Source organism: Vidua macroura, chromosome 8, assembly GCF_024509145.1.
Source record: "Vidua macroura isolate BioBank_ID:100142 chromosome 8, ASM2450914v1, whole genome shotgun sequence".
Classification (NCBI taxonomy): domain Eukaryota; kingdom Metazoa; phylum Chordata; class Aves; order Passeriformes; family Viduidae; genus Vidua; species Vidua macroura.
Genome location: NC_071578.1, coordinates 18271405 through 18298079, shown reverse-complemented (window position 1 = coordinate 18298079; position 26675 = coordinate 18271405). Strand labels below are relative to the sequence as shown.

At 36.9% G+C, this 26675-nt stretch overlaps 2 protein-coding genes across 2 annotated transcripts in view; both read right to left on the bottom strand.

Moving 5' to 3' along the window:
* Positions 1 to 751: 751 nt before the first annotated feature.
* PTPN20 (protein tyrosine phosphatase non-receptor type 20) lies at positions 752 to 6515 on the bottom strand. Its single transcript, XM_053983715.1, has 6 exons — positions 6464 to 6515; positions 4662 to 4752; positions 3806 to 4140; positions 2080 to 2295; positions 1747 to 1809; positions 752 to 947 (listed from the first exon to the last, which is right to left on the bottom strand). Exons 1-6 carry the CDS (start codon positions 6464 to 6466, stop codon positions 876 to 878), a joined length of 780 nt encoding a protein of 259 aa, XP_053839690.1. The 5' UTR covers positions 6467 to 6515; the 3' UTR covers positions 752 to 875.
* A 543-nt stretch (positions 6516 to 7058) lies between these two features.
* Positions 7059 to 26675, bottom strand: part of FRMPD2 (FERM and PDZ domain containing 2) — a 59841-nt gene continuing 40224 nt past the window's right edge. The window contains exons 28-42 of the mRNA XM_053984010.1: positions 26103 to 26201; positions 24585 to 24949; positions 21867 to 22161; positions 20816 to 20974; positions 19990 to 20164; positions 18668 to 18878; positions 17500 to 17537; positions 14946 to 15032; positions 14439 to 14503; positions 12857 to 13018; positions 11820 to 11988; positions 10476 to 10552; positions 9141 to 9226; positions 8478 to 8593; positions 7059 to 7156 (exon numbers count right to left, since the gene is read on the bottom strand). Of these exons, the coding sequence (XP_053839985.1) occupies positions 7059 to 7156; positions 8478 to 8593; positions 9141 to 9226; positions 10476 to 10552; positions 11820 to 11988; positions 12857 to 13018; positions 14439 to 14503; positions 14946 to 15032; positions 17500 to 17537; positions 18668 to 18878; positions 19990 to 20164; positions 20816 to 20974; positions 21867 to 22161; positions 24585 to 24949; positions 26103 to 26201 (2202 nt within the window). The remainder of the gene's footprint in view (positions 7157 to 8477; positions 8594 to 9140; positions 9227 to 10475; positions 10553 to 11819; positions 11989 to 12856; positions 13019 to 14438; positions 14504 to 14945; positions 15033 to 17499; positions 17538 to 18667; positions 18879 to 19989; positions 20165 to 20815; positions 20975 to 21866; positions 22162 to 24584; positions 24950 to 26102; positions 26202 to 26675) is intronic.

Genomic DNA, 26675 nt, shown 5'->3' with positions numbered 1-26675 from the left:
ATTCAGTCCCTACTGAAACCAGCAGAACATCCCATATTTCAGATCCTAGTTAAGAATGAGAAGATAGTTAATCAATGTAAAGGATTAGGGAAAGATGAAATGTATGTGTGTACCACAACAAACACACAGTTGTTTCACCTGGCTTAGTATTGCATTTCTTTTTCTATAGATTTAGAATAAAAATATTGATGCTATCTACATCTGTTCATGTTGCTGGAAAAAAATTAATATTCCATCCAATTATTAGAACTCTCTTCCTTTGAAGAGGACCAGAGTTTAAAGGCATCCTATTTTTACTGTCAATTTCTTGATTTAAGATGTCTAGTGATTGGGGTATACACTCATGGGCTGGAAATGGTTCTACATTGTTCAAGCAACCAAAGGTCACCAAATTGCGTCCTTCCATGCAAAAGCATAACTGGTGGAGTAAACACTGATTTGCAGTCCAAAAGCAAAGTGTACAACAATAGATGAGGGACAACTAATCTTCCCCTAACTCCAATAGAATCTTAGATCTTTATAGTTGCCCTCTGGATAGTAAAGCTAATTCCAAAGGCTGCTATATCCTTGCAAAAGTCCCAACACATATTCCTAACAATGAATATGTTATTACACAGAATGCAAAAATTGTCCATAGAAATTTCACACAGCAGTGTTGCAGTCCTGGATGGCTGTTTCTTCATACTTTGAGCCAAGAAATAAATGACTTATGCAGGACATCTTAAGTAAGGTTTTAAAATTACTTTGTAATCTAAAAAAGCATATAATATAACACTTGTCTGTGCTGGCGTGACATCTCTTTACAGTAGTTGCTGAGCAGTCCCTGGAGTCCAAGTGGAATAGCAACAGGAAGAGTCATATTGTAGGAATCATATTCAGTAGGAATCCATTGCTCGCAGGATCTGAAGGACTTCCAGCACAACTTCATAACAGAATAAATACTCATCCTGTGTGTGAAGACACCAGTGTGAAACACCTGGTTACATTCAACATAAATTCTAGACAAAGAAGGATGGACTAGCTGAAGTTATAGGTTTATATGTTATATGTTTATAACATCAGCATCTATGTCATATGGATACAAAATGTACATACTTAAGAGAATCCTTGTTCTTTTTGTTCCATCACTGGTAAAAGTACAGTAACTCTGTAGTTTAAGCATGCGCTCAACTCTCATTTAGGACAGTGAAGGTTATATGTTTGCTTAATTTTAGTCACATGCTCAATCATTATCCTGAAAAAAATCTATCAAAGCATGTGCTAAAATATTTGCCTATAGGAAGAACTTTAGTCTACTCTTGCTTTTATTCTCACCAACTGCTTTTTCTAAGGTGAGTTAGCACTTGGTTTTTTTCCTGTGTGAAAAATCTTTTCAGGAGTGGGTTTAGCTCAGGAGTAGAAGGCTTTACTTGGTGATGATAACTCAGCAATAGCAAGAATTCAACTAAAGGGTGTAATTTTGCAGGGTAGGGTTTATAGTAAATCCCTGTTTCTGTGATACTTGCTTTTCTTTTTGTTTTAGAAAAGGAAAAGGGCATGTGTTGTATTTGTCCTATATTGCTGCTTTGCTTTTATTTCACTTATTAAGGGGCAGACTTTCATATTTAAAACTAGACACCCCTTGCTTAGAAGGCTATTACTTTCCTCAAATGAGAGCACTAAAATGATATTTGAAACCCCAGATTTATCAAAGCACTGATTGAGGCTTTAAAAAAATAATGATCTAGTTGCATATTTAGAACTTACCTTAGTTTGGATCATGCCAAAACGCTGGTCTCGCAAATCTCTCACTATCTGCTTGATGTTGAACTAGCAGAAGAGAAGAGTTTTTATTTTGGTTGGCATGCAAGTTAGAAAGAAAGATTTAAGCATATTCAGATGAGGAAGCTGTGACAGCTCTTTTAGAAATAGTATATTTGTAGTTACTGTCTTTGTTGTTTAAAACAATGAAAGCTGGGTTTATTCCATTTTGTTAGGGTGAATTCTTAGAGGATTTATTCTGTTCTAAGATGTTGCCACCACGTTGTTGACATCCATACCAAGTTTGTAATACTTAACAGTGACCTGTTCGATACTTACACATAAATCTTTTTCTATATGGCTGAGAAGAATTTCAACACACAGGAAAACTCCACTTCTTCCAATGCCAGTGCTGCAGTGAGCAATAATAGGTCCTGTCCTGTGAGCTTTTCTCATGTACCAAATAAATTTTACGAGCTGCTCAGCCAGTTTGTAAGTATTGTGGTCTGGCCAAGTGGTAAATTGCAAATGACTTATAATGCGCTTTTCTTCTGTCTGGAAGAGAGAGACCAGAAAGGTTAAGAATTATCAGTCACAAAACCAATTTTTAAGGAATTCCACTAAAAATTTTCCTACAGCCTCATTCTTAAAATTGTTTGTTTACAGTTCTTTAGCTTTTCATACTTGACTCCATTAAAGTTTCTTTAGGTTTCAAGAAATGCACTCAGAAACACACGCCTGAAAAGAAATTTACTTCATATGACTTTGATGAGACGCTTAAGTTACTCTGTTGCCTTGAAAGAATGTAGTTATGTCATTTGTTGGTTAGAAAGGAGAAAGAAAAACATTTTGTAAATTAGAACATTGCAGTACTGTTTGCTAAAACTGTTCTTGAAGCTGAACTAAGATTTACTAATAGAAGAGTAGTAATATGAGAGCCACAATAGTAAAATTGTAAATATCTAATGGCTATCAGATATAAAAGAATAACTTGTGATTAGATACTCAATATGCAAAGCAACTAAAAATGATTACAAGAATAAATAAAATGTAATAAATAAAAAATAAATAAAATAAATAAAGAATTACAAGAATAAATAAAATAAAGAGTGATATTAATTGAATTTTCCTGGGTCAACACTTCTTGTTGCCAGTTCACAAAGCCATGTTAAAATCTGAATGCTAACTACCTGGATTTTTACTATCAGAAGAATTTGAATGTAAATATGGATTTCTGCTGAAGTAGACCTGTGCGTTTCTGTAGTAGTTTGCTACTAATTCAGTATAAACATAGCAAACTTAACATGTTCATTGAAACAATCACATATGGTGTTCCATCTTGCCATTTTAAGTCTTTTGAGAAGACTCATATCAAATGCTTTACAATGCTTCACACTCAGTGACATAAGGTGAATTTCCTCAAATTTTTTCTTGATGGAAAAGGCACAAAGTTTAGTCTGGCACAGGTTTTTTAATTATGCCACTAAATAATATGTCCTGCAGAAATTTTTGCAAAGCTTTACTTAATATTGAGGCAAGAATGATGGACTTATACATGCCCTGTTTTCGATGTTCTTCCACCTGGATTCTGCATTTGTTAAGTTTCCAAAAAATTGCTGCTAGATTTGTAGTTTAATTTGTATTTGTGTCTTTTCATGAACAAAAAAATATCATTTGTCCTAAATTCCAGGATGAAAGCCACTGTCTTCCCCTCTTTCCATCCAACCACTATTACAGAATATGAATCAACTCTGGTGGGGATGTGATTTGATGAGAACAGTAAACAATTCTGCAAAACACTGAACACACCGGTTCTGTGACCATTAGAGGTCTCATTTTTGGAAGTTCTTGTCCAAACGTATGTAATATTGGATCCATTGCTTATACAATGAGCAAAAAAAAAAAGCACCTCATTAATCCTAATTTCATGCCTCTTACTCAGATTTTTACATCCCTAAAAAATACTGGGCACGTATTATGGGAGAAGCAAACAATATTACTTATATCAACTCACGTAAACTGCATAATCAATTTCATCATATATGAAAGTATTAAGTCAACTTACCTGCTTGTTGATAATTTCTATTTTTCTAATTATGAAGTATTCCAGAATCTGGTAATTGTGTAGCCTGAGATAGAAATTAGCAAGGTCTTCAGAGTTATTTGGAGATTCAGGCCAGTATCGATGACATTTGACTTGCCCTAGCTCCACTTCTTTTGTCATCATGGCAATCACATCGGATTCACTCTCCCAGACCATTTGCCAGAAATCGTCCATAGTGGATGGAAGAGGCCCTTGGGTTATAATATAGAAGTGTTCCTCTTCTCCAACATTCATTCTAATGTAACTTGCATTAATGTAGCCATTCTTTTCTCCCAGAGGAACTCGTGTCTTATCATCTGTACAGAAACAGAAAGATGTTATTTCAGCTGTGGATCTGAAACAGAGTTCTACCATCTCCAGCATTCAGGATTTAGGAAGCCTCAGTCTCTTCAGAAAAGTATGCCTCTGGATTTTAAAACACATTTGCTTAGTAGCACTAATATTAACCATTGCAAGTAGGAATTCCCACAGATAAATTGTATGGTTCATTGCAGCTTTATTTCTCTTAAGGTACTTGTGTAACACAGTGGAAAGCCTTCTGCTATAGAATTGTTTGCCAGTGTTCTAAAATAGTGTACCCAATGCTGCTTCTCATGTATTGCACAGGAATGTTGTCACTGGATATTGGTGTTACAAACCAGGAAAACCTCTAAGAATATATATACTGCATCACTGATATATAGAGATACTACAAATGTTTGCATGTGTTGTCCTGTTGCTGCAGTTTAGAAAGACATCAAGGGTCCAGAAAGCTTTTTCGTGTTTCTCTGATGACTTTGTTCACCAAATGTATGTTCTCATTTCTGTGCATACTTACATGGAAGGATATCTCGGTATCTGTTTTTATTCTGGTTTTCTGGTGCTTTGCCAGTTCTGCAGTCATCTATTGGTTTCATGTGTTCTAAAGCCTAGATCAAAAAGAAATAGTCAATCCATGTTGTTCACATCCTCAACAGACAACTTTTACAGTGTCAGTGTGAACAAACTTTACTGCTGTATATAAGCCAAGACTGGCAAATAGACTTCTCACAGAAGAGAATCAGTACATCATTCTCTAAACTTCTAGGCAAGGAGCTCAATTTGCTTTGTATTTTCTTTGCCCTGCACAATATTTCTGCATTTTGAAGTGATATTTCCAGCCCTCATCCTCAGACTCCATCATTGCAAGTCCCTTTTATATACTGCTGTATTACAGATGTTTGGAATACTGTCCTGGCCAAATGTCAGCATTTATGACTGATAACACAATGACTAAAGAGCACTAACTATTACATTATTAACAGTGCAAAAATGACTTAAGACTTTTCAGTGATGGAGAAAGTGATGAATTTAGGGAAGAGCTCCAGTGATATTAAGTGCAAATCATACAGTCATTAAGAACTTCATAGCAAATTTAGGGGAATTGAATGCAGGGTAGTCAGAAGCAGGAAGCAAGTTCATTTTATTACATTTTTGTGTTACCTCAACCTTTTTTTATTCTTCTACCTATTTGCTGTGCTTGCACAATGCTCTGCCGTCACATTCTGCCACTTTACATTTATGTGAACTGAAGTACATGTGACAGTTCTTGAACACTTCCATCAGTTACTACGGCTTTTACTCAGATAAAATATCCACTGGCTTTGGTAGCCAGCACTTTACTTATTAGACCTTTATGTTTTCTGTGCAGATGTATGACTCAGCTCATAGTAAGCTATACCTACATCAGTAATGGAATGTAATGAATGAAAATTAATATATGTCCTTGAGCCTTCAGGGAATGTCAGCAAATCCTATACACTTGAGCCTGTGGGATTTTGTACCTAGAAAGTCAGAGATATAAAGGCAAGTGAAAGAAACTGGTAACATTCCAATTACAATGGAAAAGTGGCAGCAATCCATGTCACTGGTAATGAGCATGTCCTTTAAAGGAAAATCCAGTACTATGTTGAGGAATTATGAAATAATCTGTTCTTCAGGAATTTGATGATAACTTCATACTCTGTTTATGTTCTGAAACAAGAGATTTTACAAGCCTTCCTAATTTTACATTTTTTTTCATGATTTGTATGCAATCAGATGTAATTATGTGTTTTCATTATCTGTGGAGGTACATTACTTTTTCTTTGTAATTTCACTAAAGTCCTGTCCATAACAGCATCTTGTGGCAATGAGTTCCATGGACAACTGCAGTGTTCCATTGTGTGGAACATTTTCCTTTCAAATGTTTCTACACTAGTGAATCCTTAGCAGTATGGATTTCTTGCTTAGGTGCAGCCCCTAGGGCAGTTCTTAGGCAGATGTTCAGCAGAGCTGAGGGGGTAAAAGGAATAAGTCAGTCTAGGAAAAAGTGATTCCTAACCTACATTATGAATGTTACATTATTTATTTTCCTTCTACATGGGCAGTATCTTTGAACAGGGAATAGTGTAAGGCTGATACGTGTGGAAAGAGAGATGCAAATACTATACTACCACCCAAACAGCAGAGTAGAAACCCCATTTTGGCAGGAAAAATTGTCAGAGAAAAAGGACGCAGTAAAAATATACAAGCTGAAGTCCAATACGGCATGCACTGTATGGAAAGTCACTTTCTTAGCTGTGCTGAACTGTTAACTCATAAGAAGTAATCAAAGTTTACCATAAACTCCTTTAGCACCTCTTGATTCTCAAGCCGCAGCTGAAGGCCTTGAATAAGACCTGTTATGCCAGTCCTTGGATCTATTCCACTCTGTGATGCTTTCAAGTTAATTAACTGAGTCAGTTCATCTCCAGAAGCAAAGGTTCTGTCTATGCATCAACAACAACAAAAAAAAAGAAAACAAAAAACCAAAACACAACAACAAAAAACTAAGAAGTTTTTAATTATTATTGTTCATAGTGCAGAATCTTGACTCTAAAAACTAGGGAGCTGCAGTATGTATATATATTTTGCTGCTTATATTGTGTAAGTGAAATGTGAGAAAATGGAAAAAAATATTTTCAACTTACTTACGTTCACAGCAGAAAGAAGAATAAGTCCACATCATGGATACAACCAGCACCACATTTCATGTTATTTGGAAGCAGATCCAACTATTGCAAATTATTTCCTCACAGAGTTTCTAAATAAATCTGTTCTAAATAAACTGTTCTTGCAGAATTGGAGACTTTAATGCTAGTTTATACTGGCATAAGAGACTCTGGCCACATCTTCACAGAGAATAATTTTCATATTTCCAACACTTCCATGCCAATTAGTATTGCCGCACTCCACTGCTAGGAATAATCATTGCAAATTCTTCCTTCCTAAAGTAAGCAAATATATTTTTCTTCTCATATAACTCACACGGCGCTTCAAGAACAAGATATGAACACCAAAGTCAGGATTCAGTTTTACTACTTAGCTCATCCTGAAATGTATGTTCTGGTCCAGAACATACCTTGACAGATTAGAAAAATGGATAAACATTGCATCTTCAGAAATATCACTATTCTACTGGAGTGATAGAAAAAGTTTTGTTCCCATGTTGAGTAAAAAGAGTAGCTTTTTATGTAAAAAATAATGGTTTGAATTATGGAATTTGGGGTTTTTAGTCATAGGCTACTCTTTGTAAAGCATAACGTACCAGCTGTCTCAAAGAAAAGCTGATGATGTGTTCCAGGGGTTTGTTGCAGGATGAAGACAAGAAGCAATGCTCTGCTTTCCTCCTGTAAGGTATCATTGCTACTCTTTATTAATTTCTGTTACAATAGAGTTGTGCTTGTTGTGTTTTTGTCTGGGCTACAACTTGCCCCTGCCTTGCCTGAGCTTTTAAAACACTTTCTGTTTGCATTCCAGTCTCTAACCCTCGAAGAGGCTCCTATTATCTAGGGTGCCAGTTAAGACAGATCCCCACTCCAGACAGAGCACACTATTTCCCATACACCTCTCCTTCCAGGTCAAGGGGAATTAAAAAACCCCAAACTCTGAGCAGGTAGTAGATGATAGATTGTTTATAATCTTCTGTTTGTTAGCCAGCAAGGCTTGGTAGTGTGAGGGAGTTACCTGTGTTTTACTTTTAATAAGAGCCATCAGCAACTCATTGCTTCCGCTGGGTGAGAAGAAGCAAGGAGAGAGAGAGCAATGTGTATTTCACAGAATCTGTGAGATACTGCAGCATCCTCAGTATGATTTCTTTTACAAATTATTCTCTTTTGGAGCAAAAGGAGCTTAATTTTCATAAAGGAATAATTAGGCAGATTCTTTCTATAAACTCTTCTGGGTGTCAGAGGGGCTTTGGCACCCAGCTGTGAAAGTACTTCAGTACATGCTTAAGCACATTAATGAAATTGTCATGGAGGGTGAAATTCAGTGATTCTGGGGGAAAAGTCTTGAGAGACAATTTGACCCTATTTTCTGAATTTTAAGTGTTTAATTTACATTTTTGCGAAGTTGTATGGGAACAGTAAGGGAGAGAGGAGAGGCCTCATGATGTATGTCGCCTTTTAGAGTTACAAAGTTTGGATGGCCTATCTATGCATCAGTAGTAAAAACTGTGTCTTGAGTGCCTTGGTCTTTTAGACTGGAAGAGCAAATCCTTAGCTTGTATACAAGGGACTAGTGTTCTCAGTGTACATATATAGAGGTGCTGGGCTATACTGTTGAAGAAACAAGAGAAGTTTTGCATGATTACTTCTAGGTAGAACAGGAATCCTGTGGGGCACAACATCATCTTCATTGTTCCAGGTGCCTGACTCAGACTGTTGATTTTCTCTTCTGCAGCTTTCACATTCTGCACATTTCTGTGACCTGCAAAATAACGTCAGTTGAAGTGGCAGAAACTTTGATAATCTGAACCATACAAAGATTTTGTGTTTAATCTATTTGTACTTACTTTTAACTTTCTTGAGCAACTATTTTCAAGAATTAGTCAGAACTCTGAAGATCCCAAGTTCAAGGAGTTGTAGGAGCATTTTGTCTGGAGTATTGTTTGCAAATATAGCTACTGAAAAATACTATTTTTGGTGTGCAATTGTTGTTGATTTTTTTCAGAGGTAAGAACATACTCTGAATAAAAAGCTGCTCAAAAATGACTGGAAGTAAGGTTTCTCACAGCTAGCGACCATTTTCATGTAGGACATTTTTCAATTGTTAGCCCTTACACCTGGAAGCTTCAATTCTCTTGTCTTAGTAATTGTGTGGAAGCTGTTTAGCAGCTCTTCCTGCAGATGGAGCTGCATTCCAATAGACCCATGTTTCTGGCATTTTCATACGATATTAGGACAGAGCTGGAAATATACAAATAATTTATCCATACTATTTGTTTTAATAGTTTTACTTCATTTGAAAGACTTACCTCTCCGAAATGTTACTGATGAGATCCTTATAGTCTTGTCCAGCCAGCTGACCTTGCAGAGGACATTTGTTTGTTATTTCTGCATCCTGCATTTTTCAAATAAGAAAAAGCTGTGAAAAATCAGTACACAGAAACATCAAGAATAAAGTTACTTTCATCAACACTCTTTCTTATTTCTGACAGAAATGTATCCTTCACTTAAGAAAGACAGAGAAAATAGGTTAGTTTCCACTTTCAGAAGAAAGTGTGTATTGCAGTAACTAGTCAGAGTAAAAAGCCTTATCAGCTGCATTTGTAAGTTTCTGAACAATAGAACAATACAGTCTAGAGACACCTCAACATCTCAGCATGCATGACTGAACTTCGAAAAGTTCGTTATATCCTCTCTGATCTGAGAAAGAAAATGCAATCACAGGAATCATGAGTCACACTCTTCCCCTCCCAGTTCTTGGCAGCAGGAAGCACCAGCATCTGAGATGGAACTGTTAGTAATAATTTCCTTTTTTTATCTTAGACACAACAATGCCAACAGTAGAAGCAGGGTGCAGCTGCTCTGCTGAAGAAGCACTCAACTAACAGAGAAGGCAGACCTTTGATTATCTTCCTTATGTAATAGAAGCAATAGTACTGGTGGCTGTTTATCCATCCTAAAGAGTAATAACTTGGTCCTGCATTAAAATAATGATGCAGGATATCTGCTATTAGTATGTGAAAATAGCTTCTTCTCAGCTGTAACACTCGATAAATAATTATTTTAATTTTAGTTCAAATTACCATTTTTCTTTCTCTGGTTCAATTACTTTACTTTAATCAGGGTTTGGGTTTTTCATTTGTTTTCTGGAGGATAAGAAGACCTAATTTTCTCACATTTACAGTTTTACAGTTTTAAATTTAGAAATAATAGATGCTCTGAAATGTAATGTGTAATGTCTTGCAGGACTTATTAACATTTGAAATCATAGCCATGTTTGAAGAAATTTAGATGCATTTGAATTTTGAATAGTAGTGGAGATAGCTGAATAGAAATCTTTTCATGTACATGGTTTAGAAATACTGAAAGGATGGTAAAATTAATAAATTATTCATTTCAGTATTATAAAGAATCAGAACAAGACTTGCATATGAAACCTTTCTTCCCTTCACCCTTTTAGCATATGTATTATACTTATCATATGCTCTTATCTCAGTGGAATCCTGACTCACTCAAATGCCAGCAGCTCCTTAAACTTTTTTTCATTAAGAAGGTGTGGTTCTTGCCCACATGGCAGCAAACTCATATTGTAAACAAACAAGAGTACATTGCCTGATAACTTCTGAAGACTTCTCTGATTTTACCTTATTGCACATTTGATTGGAGCCTTCTTCCTTGAAACTGAAAACAGGCTGAGTGTGCAGGCTTTCTCCACCACTTGCTAAATACCAGAAAACAAAAATGAAGTCAAATGCATGAAAATATAGGTCCATTTCTTCTCTGCTGCTTAGACCAAAGGACTTTGACCTCAGAAGGGACACTGAGATACAGTGTCTTAAACTGGCATGGAATCTCTCTCTTGTGAATGCCTGGGAGGGTTAATAGAGCACAAATGCCATATGTCACCACCAAAAAAGCCAGCATAATTCAGACTGCCAGAAGATATAGTGAAGTAAAGCCCTGTATCAACAGCAGCTATAAAAAACATGAAACAATTTAAATCTTCTCTCTCTAACCCAGCTCATTCCTTCACAGTGCTAAGGGAAAAATACCACAGATTAACTTTGCTGCCAGTACTTTTATAATACCATCATGTTTTGCAGAAAAACAGTTTAAACTTCCCAGAAACTATGTAATTCACTGATGTCATTTAAGAAGAAAATGGCAATGGCAGTGTCTTCATGACTAAGAATACTTGAAACAAAGCCTTCAATTTGTAACCAGCAGGCCAGAAGGAGGAATTCTATATCCTTCCCACTCAGGTTTCTCCACATTATAGGAAATGTTTCACTATTCAAAGAAATAGAAAGTTGAGGACTATAACTATGTAATCTATTGGTAGTTTTATATCCTTGCTTCCACTCCCATCTTTAATTAGTATTTAATATTTGAGTATTCAATACAGCAGAGCATAAAGCACAAAGTTCTTCCATGGAGTTAGTCATGCCTGTAAGTACTGCCCTTTGCAAGATGGGTGTGCTCTCAAATGAATAACAATAGACCTGGGAGCAGAGGCTTCTGGATTTGAGCATGAACACCACAGAAGAGAGAGGATCTGTCTGCCAGACAGAACAGGAGGTGTAGTGCTTCCAGGAGATAAGTAGGAGTGATGGGTTGTGAAGTTTGTGGGAGAAGTATTTTAGCAACTGAGCCAAAACCGGGCTGTGACTCCATCAGTGAGTTGCATAAAATGGGGTAAAATCAGACCAACATTTATGACTTACAAACTTAAGCTGAGTTAAAACATCTTTGAGAGTCTTACAGCTTCACTCCTAGACTTAAAAATCACACTTGGGCATTCCTTCCCTGTGGTCCTATGTCTTGAGCAGTTTAGCAAGAGCTGCAAATCAGGGTGAAGAATATGTTTGTACCTACAGCTATGAAACAGGACTAACTGTAAAATTGACTTGTTTTGCTAATACCGAAGTTGAATTCAGGCAACACATAATCCCACTTCTGTCATATGGTGAGTGGATGTGGCTGCTTACCAGGCTCTGCTTTTGTGTTTGGAGTGGAAGCTCTGTTGCTCTGGTTGCCTGAATAAGCCCAGTGCAAAGCCAGGCTTCGGCAGACAGTGAGTTGAACAGTGCCTTGCGCCTTGCGCAGCAGATCTGTAACTGTTTGGCGTGGCAGACCAGACACAAAAGTCTCATTCACCTGAAAAATACAATGATGTGTATTTCCAGATTCCTGTAACACAAAGCCTTTTTTAAAATTACATATTCTAGCACTGGGAAATCTTTATATAACTTCTTTGAACTTCATGTGTCATCATTTTCTCCCATTTGTGGGAGAGAATTCTCATTGTCTCCTAACTCATTTGATCCTTCATCTCTGTATCTTTATAGCATGATTGCCAGCAGGACACCACAGAATTATAGTCTGAGATAGTAAGTAGGCTTTCTCCTATTCTTCATTGAGAAGATGAAGGAGAGATGAAGTAAATGAAAGCCAGAAAATCAAACCATTTGGAAACTCATGGAGGGAGAAGAAAAAATAATTAGGTGTAACAAAAAGGATTATTTATATTAAAAGGTGGCAGAGTGGCTAGGATAGTAAGATTTTAAATAAATACTCAAAAGCCCTAATTCCAGTGCTTTTTGTTTGTCCTGGTAATACCTAACATGACAGGTTCTTCCCAGTAGGCTCCTGGTTAGCTGTGGCCTGCGTGCTTGGCCAGTTAACTCTGGTTTCCCTGAAGTTTCCCTGGAATCCTCACTAGGCACAATTACAGTCGGGAGTAGGTGCAGTTGGTGCTTGCTCTGTGATTCTGGGTCTGCCTCTGCTGGGGTGTCCAGTTACCAGCTCTGGGGAGGCCCAGTCCTACAGGAGGCTGAACTCCAGGGAAGACACACGGGCCCCAGGACAACCCTCTGACCACCAGGAGCCAAGGGACTCCACCTTCTACATGCTACTGTGCAAAGCAGCATCAGATTTCCAACCTGCACACCTTTAGATTGGACAGACGCTCATTATAGAGTAAGTAGAGAAAATGTAAGCCAAAGTAATGAAGAACAAACATTACCTTAAGTAAGATGTCACCAACTTGAAGTCTCCCATCTAGATCTGCACTGCTCTCCGGGCTGATGGCTTTTATTAGGATAGCCCTTCCATTTTTTCCACCTACCAGTGCAAATCCTAGGCTTCCATTTTCTGCTTTTTCCAGCTCAATCTTAATAATGAAGTCCTACAATAGACAAGGATGCAGTCTAAAGTGGCCTTTATTCGGAGCTCTATTTTGTTTGCATTTTTATTACCAAAGATTCCCATTATTCCCACAGTCCTCACTGTCTGATGTGGGTTATGGGATATATCCTACTCTTGAATAAATCTATAGAGCTTCCAGAGATCAAGCTAACCGCTGCATGTATGTATCAGAACAAAAATAGTACATACTTATTTTCACACTCTGTTTAATAATTGCTGCTGGGGAAAATAACCCCTTAAGAGCAAAGAAATGTGTACTTCTGTAATCCTTTTTTAATATATCAAATAAATCACCTTAATTGACAAATAAGGCATTCTTATCTCCAGCATGACAGTAATGCAGTACATAGATTATTCTCTTACTTTTCTGTAATTTAGATCTTAATCTTGTAATCCCAAAATTCCCATCTCTTTTACTTTAACACTTCATTTGCTTTTAAGATCAGCTGCTTTTTTAGGGTCAAGTACTATGTCAGAAATAGCAGCAAGCTAGAAATGGTTCTGACTTGCGTCTTGACTAGTTCCAATGCCACAAATATCAGCCTTGTAAATTATTTTTGCAGGTTGAACAGATAAACCATCATGGATGAAATCGTGCAGAAGAAGCAATAATAGTATTGACATAGTCAAAAATGAGAAAATTGTTCCAATTTTTTTGTCAAGTTGGAGGTCTAATTTTAACAAGAGACAATTTTTTTTTTTTTTAAAACCACAATCAAGAGAAAACTAGTTAATTTTTAAACATGAAATATCAGTCCCAATTTGGATTATTTCAATTAACATTATTTTCCATGTGTTTGCATCAACAGAAGTGATGTTTGCTCTTGTAAGAATTTTCGAGCATTGTATGCTGAGCATGGAAATAAATTTTTTCCCCCAACAACAACATTCCTGTGTATTCAGGAATTCATAATAAACAATAAATAACTTTAAAAATGCATTACTCTTGCCAAATTCAAACCATATTGGTCTACATCAGTGCTGCATAATACTGCAAAGATTTGGGCTAATTTTACTCTCTTTTCAAATGTCTATCTGAAAATTGCAGAATGAAACATATTAATCTCAGTTTTCAAAGATTGCTGTGGAAAATGTTTCACAATTGCATATATTTTCCCCAGAATCCCATGCTGTGGCATTCTGTGTCTTTTTCCTGTGCTACTTTCTTTCTAAGCATTGAAAAACAGCAACAGAAGGGTCTGTCCCCAGCAAGTGCCCAGTGCATTCTACTCTGTGAATGCTGAATACAATTCAACACTTACAGGACACTCTCCAAGTGCATTATATTCACATTTTCAAAGAGAGAAAGAAAATACATTAAATATCACTATTGAAAAAACCTCTCTCCATAGAGCTCACTTCACTTGATGAACCACCTCACACCTCAGAGTGTCACTTACTTTACATTCTGGAGAATCGGGAGTGTTCTGCTGAGCATCACAGTTTGTTTCCTCCAAATGTTTCTCTGTGAAAAAGCAACAACAATTTTTAAATAGCTGTCCCGATAAAATACTCTACTGTATAACACTCAAAATCTCATTCAGAGACATAATAAAACATTATTAATTAATTATTATTATTATTAATAAAACATTATATTTTATATGTGAAATACAAAATAAATCCTATGGATTTATGTGGCCTAAAACTCCTGAAATGTGAACCACACTGTGACCTTTTTACCTCCCTGTGAGCAGGTTCCAAAACAAGCTTTTAAGAATTGCATGCTGCAGAGCCACCAGATGGAGAACAGTAATGTATAAATATTCTCTGAAACTCTGAGGGAGGCAGGATTTTTTATGAAGAATTAATCTTTCCCAGGTGATGCTATTATCACTTATAGACTTACTTTTCTTTCAAAGAACACAATTTTACTAACCCTAATTGAAAAATGAAAAGTTCCTTACCGTGTTGATGCAGCAGATGCTGTTCCTTGGAGTTCAGGTTTTCATTTGACAAAGAAATATTGGCTTTCTCTGTTTCAGCCGGTGACCCTAAAAACATACACATATGTTTGTTCTGACAGGCCTCTTGCTAAACTTCATGTACACATGGAATGTAAACTCTGTGCTTAGGTTATTAAACAAAGCATCAATATCCAATACTGATGCTATATGAAGCAGTGTGAGACCACTGCATGATTAAGTTTGCCAATTTGCACAGAGATATAAACATTTCAGTCATGAATTGCAGAGCTACTGCATCTTAGCCATTGTTATTTTAAAAATTGTAACGACAATCAGAGATCAGACTGAGTCACTCTAGACATGTGGCAATGATCAGGCAGATGAAGGAACACTCCCACCTCTACCAACCCCCTCACTTTTATGGTTTTGCTTTATCATATTTTGGTGATCTTAGCCGTCTTCCACAAAGTACTCTTAATGTGGGAATTATTGAAAATAATGAATGTCCTGTAGCTTAAAAAAACTGTTGCAATTGCAATTTTAGTATGTGTTCTTGTAACTAAGTCTATAAAAATGAAGGCTTGCTTTCTTAATAACAAATTATTGCCAATTTATCTATAAATCTATGAGTGATGATAGGAAATGGAACACCAAATACAAAATTACTATAGGTTTTTCAAAGTGCCTATAAAATGAAAGAATCATAGAATCATAGAGCAGTTTGGGTTGGAAAGAGCCTTAAGGATAATCTAGTTCCCACCTTCTGCCATGAACAGGGACACCTTTCACTAGATCAGGTTGCTCAAAACTCCATCTAGCCTGGACCTGAAGATTTTCAAGGATGAGATGTCCACAACTTCTCTGGGCAACTGATCCAGTGTCGAACCTCACAGTAAAGAATTTCTCCCTTCTATCTAATCTAAACCTGCCCTCTTTCAGTTTTTTCATTCCCCCTTGTCTTATCACTACATGCCTTTGTCAAAAGTCTCTCTGCAGTACCCCTTTAGGTAGTAGAAGGAACTGTAAGGTCTCCCAAAAGTCTTCTCTTGTCCAGGCTGAACAACTCCAACTCTCCCAGCCTGTCTTCACAGGAGAGATGCTTCAGCCCTCTGACCCTTTAAATCGCTCCAAGGTCCATGTGCTTCTCATGCTGGAGACCGCAGAGCTGCATGCAGCACTCCAGCACTGCAGTCCCACAGAGCAGTGGGGCAGAATCCCCTCTCTCAGCCTGATGGCCACACTGCTTTTGGTGCAGCCAAAGATATGATTTCTGGACTGTGACTGCACATTGCTCAGTAATATTTAGCTTTTCATCAGCGAACACCCTCAAGTCCTTCTTAGGGCTGCTCTCAATCCGTTCTATACCCAGCTTGTGTTTATGCTTGGGATTGCTCTGACCCATGTGCAGGCCCTTACACATCTTATTTTATAGAAGAGGCAGGTAAATGTGCCAGTGCAGAGTTCATAATTCTATCAGAGGTGGATCAGGTCTGGTTACTTATTTGAAGGTGTCTTGAGAAATCTTGGAACCTGCAAAGCTCACACAAGGCTGTGTAAACGAAGTCCTACCAGGATACACACTTGCCATGCTTTAGTTCTATCCCGTTAATGCAGAGTACACATAACTTTATCCCTATCTTGTAGAAAATTGCTTCAGTTTATGGAAACAAACACATGGCTACATGTGTAAGGAAATCTGTAACTAACTTGACTTGGAATAAGTTCTTCAGGTAGCCATATGCCAGTATTCAGATGAGTGTAAGCATGTGAATAATTGTGGTCCAGGGTTACTTTTTGAAGTAATCTTTGCATGATTAAAAAAAGACCAAATATTGAGATATCCAGTCAGGTAAATGAAACTGGGGTTAGGCCTGATTTAATGCTGCAACCAAGTGTACATTGGAAAATATTACTTGTATAACTAACACCCTTTGTATGTGCTGACCTAGATGTGATACCTCTCCTTCCAGCTGAGGATGCAGGTCCAGCCTGTGCTTGCTGAGACTCCTTAGGCTGCTAGAGCAATTCTGGTCAAATCTTTGTGGTGCAGATGATTGCTGAAGTTTTATATCAGTTAGAGTATCAAATATGTCCCCTTATAGGAATGCTTTTATATTAACTAACAGATATTAGTGCTGCCTGCTGATTTTATATACTTCATTAATAACAGTTTTAAAAGGTGGTCTAGATGATGAAGTAGTGGTTCATATTAAATAGTGGCTCAAGAAGTGCTGGAAAACTTCTTAGAGAATAGTTGCAGTCAAAAAAGGTGTTGAAATATGTCCACATAAAATGCCTATTTAATAACAAATTTAAAAAATAGAAACTGAATATGTAACAACTTACTTTTTTACAGAGAACTATACATTTTATTTCTGTCTTTAAACAGCTACCAGATTTTCTTCAGACCCTTAAAATGGCCATAACAGAAATACTGAACGGCAAGTTACAATTTATTAATAAGTTTTAAATGCAATTAATCAATACCTTATGTTTATTTTCAAAATCAGAAGCAAGTTTTGAACTAAACCCCAAAAATATTAGCCTTACTTACTATTTTCCTGCTCTATAGGAACCACTGGATTGCCATTTCTGGGGGCAGAAAAAGTGAAATATGTGAGCCATTAAGCGCTGCATGCTTTGTAAAGCACATATGAAAATTATTTTTAGAAATTCAATTGTCTAAATAGTAGTTGTCCTTCTATGATTTTGTTAGTGGTGCTTTTCTAAAGAGAATTGATATCAGTATATGGAAATATTTGACTGTAGTGAAATATTTTATTGAAATGCATTGGGGAAAAAAATAAGCATGTTAAATCACCTGGCCTGATACAGAACTGCTTTCTGGTCCATTTTGAATTCAGCTTTGGCTACCAGCTTTGCTATTTTTTAAGTTTCTTTTACCTTAGTTCTGTTTACCTCCTTAGTTTGTAAATTCTGACAATCAGGACGTGCTGCCTACTAACTTCGTGTACAGCAAGATGTATAATGAGGCAGCAGTTTCTTCTTCTGTTAGATGAGTGCAAGTTAATAAAACAGTGATAAAAGTTTGAACAGCTGTGACAGCCATTCTGTCACATGCTCTGGTTACATAACTCAGTTTCTCACATGCTTTGAGTTAATATTTTACCGTTCCTCTGAGATCTTTGGAAGCTATTTCTGCATCAGTCCAGGACTGAGCTGGTGTGATACCAGACTGTGGAACACAATGAATCAAAAGTGAAGTCCTTTACAGCCCATTATTGTTCAGGCCTGGAAAGACTTTCTGGTCATGCTGCAGGTTAAAGGCTGCATTTTTAGTACCTTTCTAAAATGTTCGGCTGTTGGAATTATCTCAGAATTTCTGATCAGAGATAGTTTCTTGCTTGTAGTTGTGAATCTGAGATTGTAAGGAGAAGGTTGATGCTAGTGATGGAAATACAAAGATTTTCCCTAGAGAACAAGAACATATGAAAATGCTGCTCAGCCTCACAGTTAAAGGCTTGACATTTGGTTTTGGATGATGAAATTTCACGAGTTCTCATTTGTGTTCGATGAGTCTACTTATACTTGTTGTGTTAGTTGTAATTACAAGGAGTTAAGATGTTTTATGAATGTTATTTATCAGGTTGCAACATTCAGACCTTCGAGATAAAGCATTTTTCAGTTTTGTGTTTTCTGACTTGTTGATGTAAAATTTAGAAACTTTCTTCAGCATTAGGATCAAGTATGCTCAGATTTACCTTGTGGCTTTGATTCGAACATTCTGGGTGGCAGCTTCACACACTCTCACTGCATCATCCAGGCTAATGCCCTCAGTGCACAGTCCACAGATGTAAACAATCTGATCTCGTGGCTGCAAACTGCCTTCCACACTGGCAGGAGAGCCAGGCACTATCTCTAGCACATAAATACCTTGTAACTTGCTTCCAGCTCCTCCTGTCAGCTTCAAGCCTAGAATAATGCAGAGAAAGCATCTTTTGTGGCAGAGTGTTTTAAATTTCACTGTCAGTGACTTAAAGTGGAATAAATGTGAGCCACTGAAAGATAGGCTGAAGAAATCACTGACATTATAGATAACTGTCTTGCCCCAGTAAGATGGGATGTATAAGCTGGACTGAAAGAGTGAAATGCCATTAGATGTTAAAAAAAGTATGGAAAAACTTAAATGGTGGTGTCCATCTCTGTATTTCAGTGCTGCCCTAGTGCTTTATTTCATCTGATGTTCGATAGTCATTGCAATAGGACACTGAGCTGCATAGCAGCAGCTCCCTCATTACCTGCACATTTAAATGCCTTGCAGTCTTCAGGGTGCCACTGGGAAGGGAAGCCTACAACAGCTGAGGAGGCACCTACACAGTGCAAACAACACTCAAGGAATCTCTGAGCAAACTAGTTCCTACCTGGAAACAGGATGCTGTACATGAACAAATATAGCCATACTGGTTCCTGAGTCTACAGTTTTATCTGTGTTCAGTACTCATAACATGCTACAGAAATATCAAGATACTCACATTGTGGGGATTTCTTTTATCGTTTGTATTGTTTGTAGATAAAGCCTTGTGTCTGTGGTGAATCAAGGATTCAAGTGGAGATATTTTGAATAGCAAACTGTAGTCTCAACCTGTGGCTCATCCATCTTAAACTTTACCTTTTCTTCAATTTTTTTTCTTTCCCTCCAAATAGATCTTTATGTGTCTCTGCAGGTAGTAGACATTATTATCCAACTACCCAAAACTTATGTATATAAGTAACACAAAAATATGAGACTTGGAAATCTGCCAGAAATTTCAGTTAATAGGGTGACAATGCAAAGATCATTTTTCCAGCTACCTTCATTAGTCTAATAAGAAATATTAGTCTTCCCTCTTAGGTGTTGCCCCCCAAAAAAAGCTCTTATTCCTTGGTCATGGGTGATCATGAATAGCATAGAGGTGTCAAGGTCAGTTTGGATCATACTGATCCCAGAGCACATTTGCTTATGATTATCTTATGCTGTCATTCCTGTGATTATCTTATGCTGTCATTCCTGTCCAAAATAGCAAATACAGCATTTACTACACACCTAGCTGTCCATCGGCACCCTTTGTGAGAGTAATTTCAGGAATCTCCTCTGGCCTAATTGGGGGACGTGGGTCACTGTCAGCACGACCAACCACAAGGTGCAGATCTGGAGGAGAGCTTTGCAGTAAAGTCAGGACTTCATTGCATGGTAAAGATGTGACATCAATTCCATTCACCTAAATGACAAACCAGAAAAATCATGTCACAGATCTCATTGACCATTATTTACTTCTCCCTCTACTCTGAATTTTGCATATGAACTTAAATTATTTCTACTTCCTTTTTATTGCTTTGCTATGGTATTTAATGTTAATAAATTTAACAATTAAGAGTGCAGTAATATTTCTTTTTTGAAATTTTATTTTTCTGAATGCAGAGCTTTAATAAAAATTGCCTTTTTTTTCCTATTGAAACTCAATATCTTTTTGCAAAAAAACAAGGAAGAGGGTCTTGTGCAAAAAATTGAACATGAACCAGGCTGAAAAAAGGTTTTGTTATTACATTACAAAGGACATAATTCCTGCATCCTTTGTGTGTCACCTATCACCTTATTACATTAATTCAGTTTACACCATTTCATTGGGAAGGCATTTAATGTCTCACTTGTCTTGAATTGCTCCTAGATTCATTTTATTTGCCTCATCATACAATCTATTCAGCCTGAAATTTATCCAACTGAGGTCAGCAGAATTAGATTTATTATATTATTTATTTACATACCTAAATATGGGATAAACAGGTGACACACTAAATGAAGAATGCCAAAGCTAAATGACATTGATCTGCAAATATTTTATCCTCTGCATAAACTCAAACAATTACTGTACCATAATGATTCTGTCTCCTCTTCTCAATCTTCCATCAGAAAGGGCAGGATCATTCAAGATTTCATCAACATACAGGCAGGTGTCCATTTTGTTAAGAACTACAGAGAATCCATAACCATTGTTCTCTGACTTTGTCAAAGTCACAAAGATCTCCATTTCCTGTTAAAACAAGCACAGGGTGTGTTTGATGTAGGCTTTTCTGTTGCTTCAGTAACATCTTCCATAATTTTTATATGCAGGTAGGAATCAGATCCACAGATGGTACAAGAGTATGTAAAAGGTGTTCTGCCATATCCCAGAATTGTGGAGGTTCATGCTGGTTGATTTACAGGTCCTAGTAAAGCAGAGAATGCCACTAGGAACTGGGATTAGGCATCTGGAATGTGTAAAGAAAGGCTTGGAGGCCTCGGAGCTGACAAGCATTGCCATAGCAGGGTGCAAAGATTGCTGTTGTTACTGCCATTGCTGTCCCACTGAAGGAAATGCCTGGAGCTAAATTTTGTTCACGGTGCTCTCAAATTAGCAGGAATTCAGAGCTCATTAGTGTCGTAGGAATGCAAGATGTTCAGCATTTGGCAGGACTGAGCCTTATATTTTGAATAGTAATTAGCACAAGGATCATACTTTCTTATCAGGACATTACAGCAGTATCACTGTAACAAAGTGATTTTCTGCATGGCCTTGAAACATGGCAGAAAAAACCCAAGTAGCTGACTCCAATTAATTTTAGAAGCTACTAGAGAGCTTTTAGGCCTTCATACACTGAGAATAATAATGCAGAATTTTGGAAAGCTGGAGAAATAGTAAGATATCAAGAAAAAAGAAATAGCCCTAAGGAAAATGGTTAAGAATTCTGGAGAGCTGGGCATAGTGGGAGGTCTGCTTTATTTGAAGATTGTGGATATTCAGGAAAGTAAAAAAAAAAAAAAAAAAATCATGTGGAAATAGCTTAGAAAATGAGTTAAAATTAATGTTTAAGTCTGTAACATTGTTCAAATTGTTTCTTTTCCCTTGTATTCTACCTGTTGGTAATTTGGTGCCCATCACATACCTGAATGCAGAGTTTATTTTCTTCCTTCTCTTCCTCTGGTTCCTCCAAGTCTTCCCATTCACTGTCACTGTCATGTGCCTCTCTGGCAGGCAGGGATGATGATGAGGGACCACCAACATGTGGCTCTGGGGTCGCAGTGGTTGCAGAGACTGTCTTGGGGCTTCTTCCTCGTGGAAGTGAGGTCACAGACATTGAGCTGACAGTGAGATACTCTTCATCAATAGGGGTTAGAGAGAGAGTTTCAGGCATACATTTTGTGTTCAATAGGTCATCATGACTCTTATTAAATACGTGGCTGAAAAATAAAAAGATTGCAGTGCTAGGGTTTTCCTCCATATACTTTCTTAGATGGCCACTGAAAAGTCTACTCTTTATGTATTACCTTATTTTCATTTTAACTGAATTACTAGTTATTGAGGTATATAATTCAATACTAGGTATTGAATTGCTGTCTGAATCCTCCAAGGGTAGTACAAAAACAAGTAAGTAATCAATATTTTGCAAAGCTACTTGAAAGATTAAAAAACTTTCATTATTTACCTTTGCAAACTCTTGCACTCTTCATTTTTTTTATGGCATTAATTAGTACTTGGTTGCTTCTCAAAAAGAATAATTGGACAAAGCCCAGACCATTAATTATTTCATCTTCCATAAACAAATTAATTAACTTTTCTGGTAAGCAGTATGGACATTAAAATACCACTACAATTTTTATATTAGCATTTTTCTGGAAAAAGGAATGCCAGCCACATTTCTGGCTTCTACAGGTCTTTCCTTGGTAACTGAGCACAGAACAGAAACATGAAATATGAAGTGGTTCCTGTTTCTTCATGAAAAGAAGTCTTTACTCCTCTTTATAAGTTTGCCTTTATTCTTATGCTTGCCTTGAAGCATATGAGTTGTCTGAAAACCACCAATGGACTTCTTAAATTAATTTAATTAAAATTATTATTGATTCTATTCCACTATATTGCAGACAAAGTATTCAGCACTTTTAATGTTCAAGCCCAAACTGTAATCATACATGCTGTGTTTAATAGTTTTGGCTGTTGTCCTTCATGAAGGACAGCTGTGACATCGTCTCCCAAAAATTTACCATTTAAAGCTCATAAAAATGCTGAAAACACATTTTTTTAAAGTATTCATATCAATCCTTATTGAAATATTGCTAAACATTCATTCATCTTAAAAACATCTAAAGTGGCATATTCATCAGCCAGGATCTTTTTCTCTTTGATAGAAGTGAACTGTCCATCATCTCCCAAGCAAACCTAGACAACTAAAATTAAAATTAATTCACATCCCATATGAAATCACAGAAGGTATCTGTAAAATTTATATCAGAAAATGTATACATTTGCATGAAATATTTTGAGCAATCAGGAGAAATTTCTTCATTCATCAAAAGGAAGTCCTTTATTAATGCCTATTTCTTCCTGGGTATTTTATGTGGTTTTAGCTGGAAGGATTGAAATTGAGATTATGTTAAAAATACTGTTTAAAATGTATGGCATCCTAAACCTCTCTGGCTGCCTTTTAAAAATTCAAAAGCTGATACTAAATGATACTGAAAATGTATCAAACAAAAACATTTATTTCAGAACTTCCTTCTTGGAAAGAATCCAAAACTTTTCTTGGAATTTATATTTTCCCACAATAAACTTCCTTTTATTGAATCTGTATTATCTCTTGGCAAATATGTTTGCTGCAGACAGATTTTTGCTGGTTTTACTCTCAGATGTATAGAAGCAGATAATTAAGCAGGAGCTTCATTCATGAATTGAGTGAAGCTTCTGCACTTGACAAAGAGATGCTAAAATTATGAACTGCCACTATAATCCCACTTGTTTTGCAGTGTCAGGTAGTGCTGTCACTCCCCAGAGACGACAGTCTGGGGCTCTGCTTGATGAGTGTCGAAAGTAACAAAATGATTTCAAGTGACTGTATGGAGAAATAGAAATTAGTTTCTCAATAAAATTACTAAAGCTGTAAGTTAAAGGCCTCTGGAAGACTTTCAATTTCTTTTTGCATCAGTCCTTTCTGTTCTGATAATTTCTACTTTTTTGCACTGGGAAAGATGATGAAAATGGAATGGATTGTCTTCTGTGTGATAGTGTCTGATATATCCAAAGGAGTGTAAAAGGAGACTGAGTCCATTTGCACTACATTTTATTGTATAATTCCTCTGGCTCAGGGGTTCTATTGGCTTCTGAAGACCAGAAAACATAAAATAACCCTTTTTTTTTCCCTCCATGATCACAGTTTCTCTTCTGAGGTGTTTTTATTTCCTATGAAAAAATTTGAAATTAAGAGAACACAGAATAAGAAAAAACTTTGGTGTCTATTTAAGTCAACTCTGAAAATAAATGAAAGCAAAAAATCATATAATCAATATGCAAGTATTTGTTTCCTATTTAGGTGAATAGGTGTCTTTTCACTGATTTCAAATGGCAACCACCTTCAGCTGAACATCATAAATGATTACAGTGGTGCAGAACTCTTACAAGTATCTTGCAATGCAGACTTATGCAAAATTCTAATAAGATGAGAGTAAATAGGGAAAGCAGATTAGGCGAGTCAGAATAAGATAATAAAACAAAATCTTCAGTAATCAGAGTGATTAGAAGCAGAGAGCCCTGTACTTAAACCCAAGCAATTAACTTTTAAAGTTCTAAGAGTCAAATGAAAGGCTGCAGAACAGACTTTGGTATTCCCTACCTTTTGGCCTGTCCAAATTCACATGGTGAGTAGCAGTTCTGCTTCACTTCCTCCTCTAGAGAGTGGAAGACTTCAGAACTGGAAGCTTCTTGATGAATCTTCCAAAGATGCTTATAGAAACTTTCTCTGGAAGTTGGGAGTTTCTGTATAGGTTTCTCTTGAAACTCAGCTTCCTGCTCTTCGTAAGCTGAGCTGTCATCCTCAGGAGGCTCACTGAAATCTTCTCCCACTGGAGAATCAAGGCAGTCTTCAAGGTCTGGAGAGGTGCTACCTCTATCACTGGTAGATTGATCCATACTGTTTCCTGCCTCTGTGCTGCCTGGCATTTCTGCCACAAAGTCCTTAACTGGAGATGGTGCTGGAGTCTATCAGAAAACCAGAAAGGTTAGTGTAACTCCTTTTTAATCTCCCATCTTTTTTCCTTCAAGAGCAAAATATTTTGAAAAGGCAAAATTAACAAGCTTCTGAATGGGAAAATACCAAATGGTAGCTGGAAGGAAGGAGAAAAATAGAAGGAGGTACTCTCTTACCAAATAACTTTTTTGTCTTAATGCTTATTTTTCGCATTCTACAAGAGTTCCAATCAAAACTACTACACCAGATCACTTTTTCCAATGAATTATTTGCAAGAAATTCTTTTTTAATATATATGTTCATATCATGCCTCAATGTTGTGTCTATATTCTCTTCATTCCATGGAAGTAACTTCCAGACTTGACTCCTGTGTGACTGACCACAGAAATCAGCCATGGGCACACTGCAGCAGAGCAGCAGGAGCCAGTTTGTTACCTGCAGATGGTTCTGACTGTCATTTCTGTCTGCCTGTGGGTGGCTATAAATTCTAGTGGGGTGGGAACCATCAGTGGGCCATTCTGAATGGAGCAAGAGCAGTGCCAATGCATATTCCTTATAAGAGTTCTTGTTATGTGTCCGTGAGGCGTCTTCAAGAAGCAGGAGTAATAATGCCAGCACATCTAATGGCCATGTTTGAGTCTCTGCAGTGTCTACGGTTTCGGGGTATTTTTTGTTTGTGCTTTGTTTCTCCCCCTGCAGATTCTGCCAACTATCAATAAGAACCTGAATAACCAGTTGAAACTATTATTCCATTTATTTAGCTTCATTAAGAGATAGTCTGGATAGGAAAAGTTCTTTATTTTCTTCTCACTTTGGGGAGTTAAAATAGCTGCATTTGAGAATGTCTGCATTTTCTGGCTGAGGATTGGTAGAGCATTTTTAGAAGCAGCACTAGATAGAAGACCTACTTGGGTATGTGCTGTTTCACTCAAAAGTTGCTGGACTGGGATAAATATGTTTTATGTCTGCCAGACTTGTATTATTTTAGTTGCTAAGAAACTATAAGTTGAACTTTGCAGGTTGAGTTGAAACCAGGAAAGGAAAGAAAAGGAATAGAGGGCCTTGGAGAAAAGGGAAAGTTGCCTTGTTCAGGACTGGATAGAAAATGTAGTAGTGTCTTTCCAGATTTACAGAAGCAAGTTTCTGTCAGAATCTTTGTCTTACCAGAGCAATCTGCTCTATTTCTGGAAGAACACCTTTTGGTGGTCTGCAAAGTAGCAGTGTAACTTCTCGAGGAGCTCCTCTTAACAAATGCAGGACATCCTAAAGAGAAAGAAGGAATGTTATATTTCTGATGGAACAGAGTAAATCTTACATGTCATTTTGCCAACTGAGATGGAGAAAATTTTTATTGTGAATGCTACATTTCTGGTATTTGTGCCTCTCAGCAGTGTCTGAGGGCCAGTATTCACCACTGAAGGATTGTCATACAAAAGGACCATAGTTTATAGGTGAACATGTATCTAAAGTAAAGTCAGTTCTATTTACAAACTTCTGCTTTGACATCAGGCACATTGGTTTAGGTTAATTAATTTTCTTTTCTTGAAGAAAACAGAATTTTCAGGCAAATCCATTCAAACCACATGTGGCAGTAACATCTTTGGTCAATTATTTCAGCATAGCTCACCAAACTGCCATATTCCAATGAAAAAAAGAAATCCACATGTAGGCCATTACCATTTAATTTCTTCATTGAGTATAGAACTTCTCATTCCAGGTTAAAAACTTACACAGGAC

Coding starts and splice junctions, on each gene's coding strand:
- PTPN20 (XM_053983715.1), bottom strand. Junction 4,141..4,661: donor ATACCGAGATATCCTTCCAT/GTAAGTATGCAC, acceptor GTTTCTGTACAG/ATGATAAGACACGAGTTCCT. Junction 1,810..2,079: donor ATATAGAAAAAGATTTATGT/GTAAGTATCGAA, acceptor CTCTTCTGCTAG/TTCAACATCAAGCAGATAGT.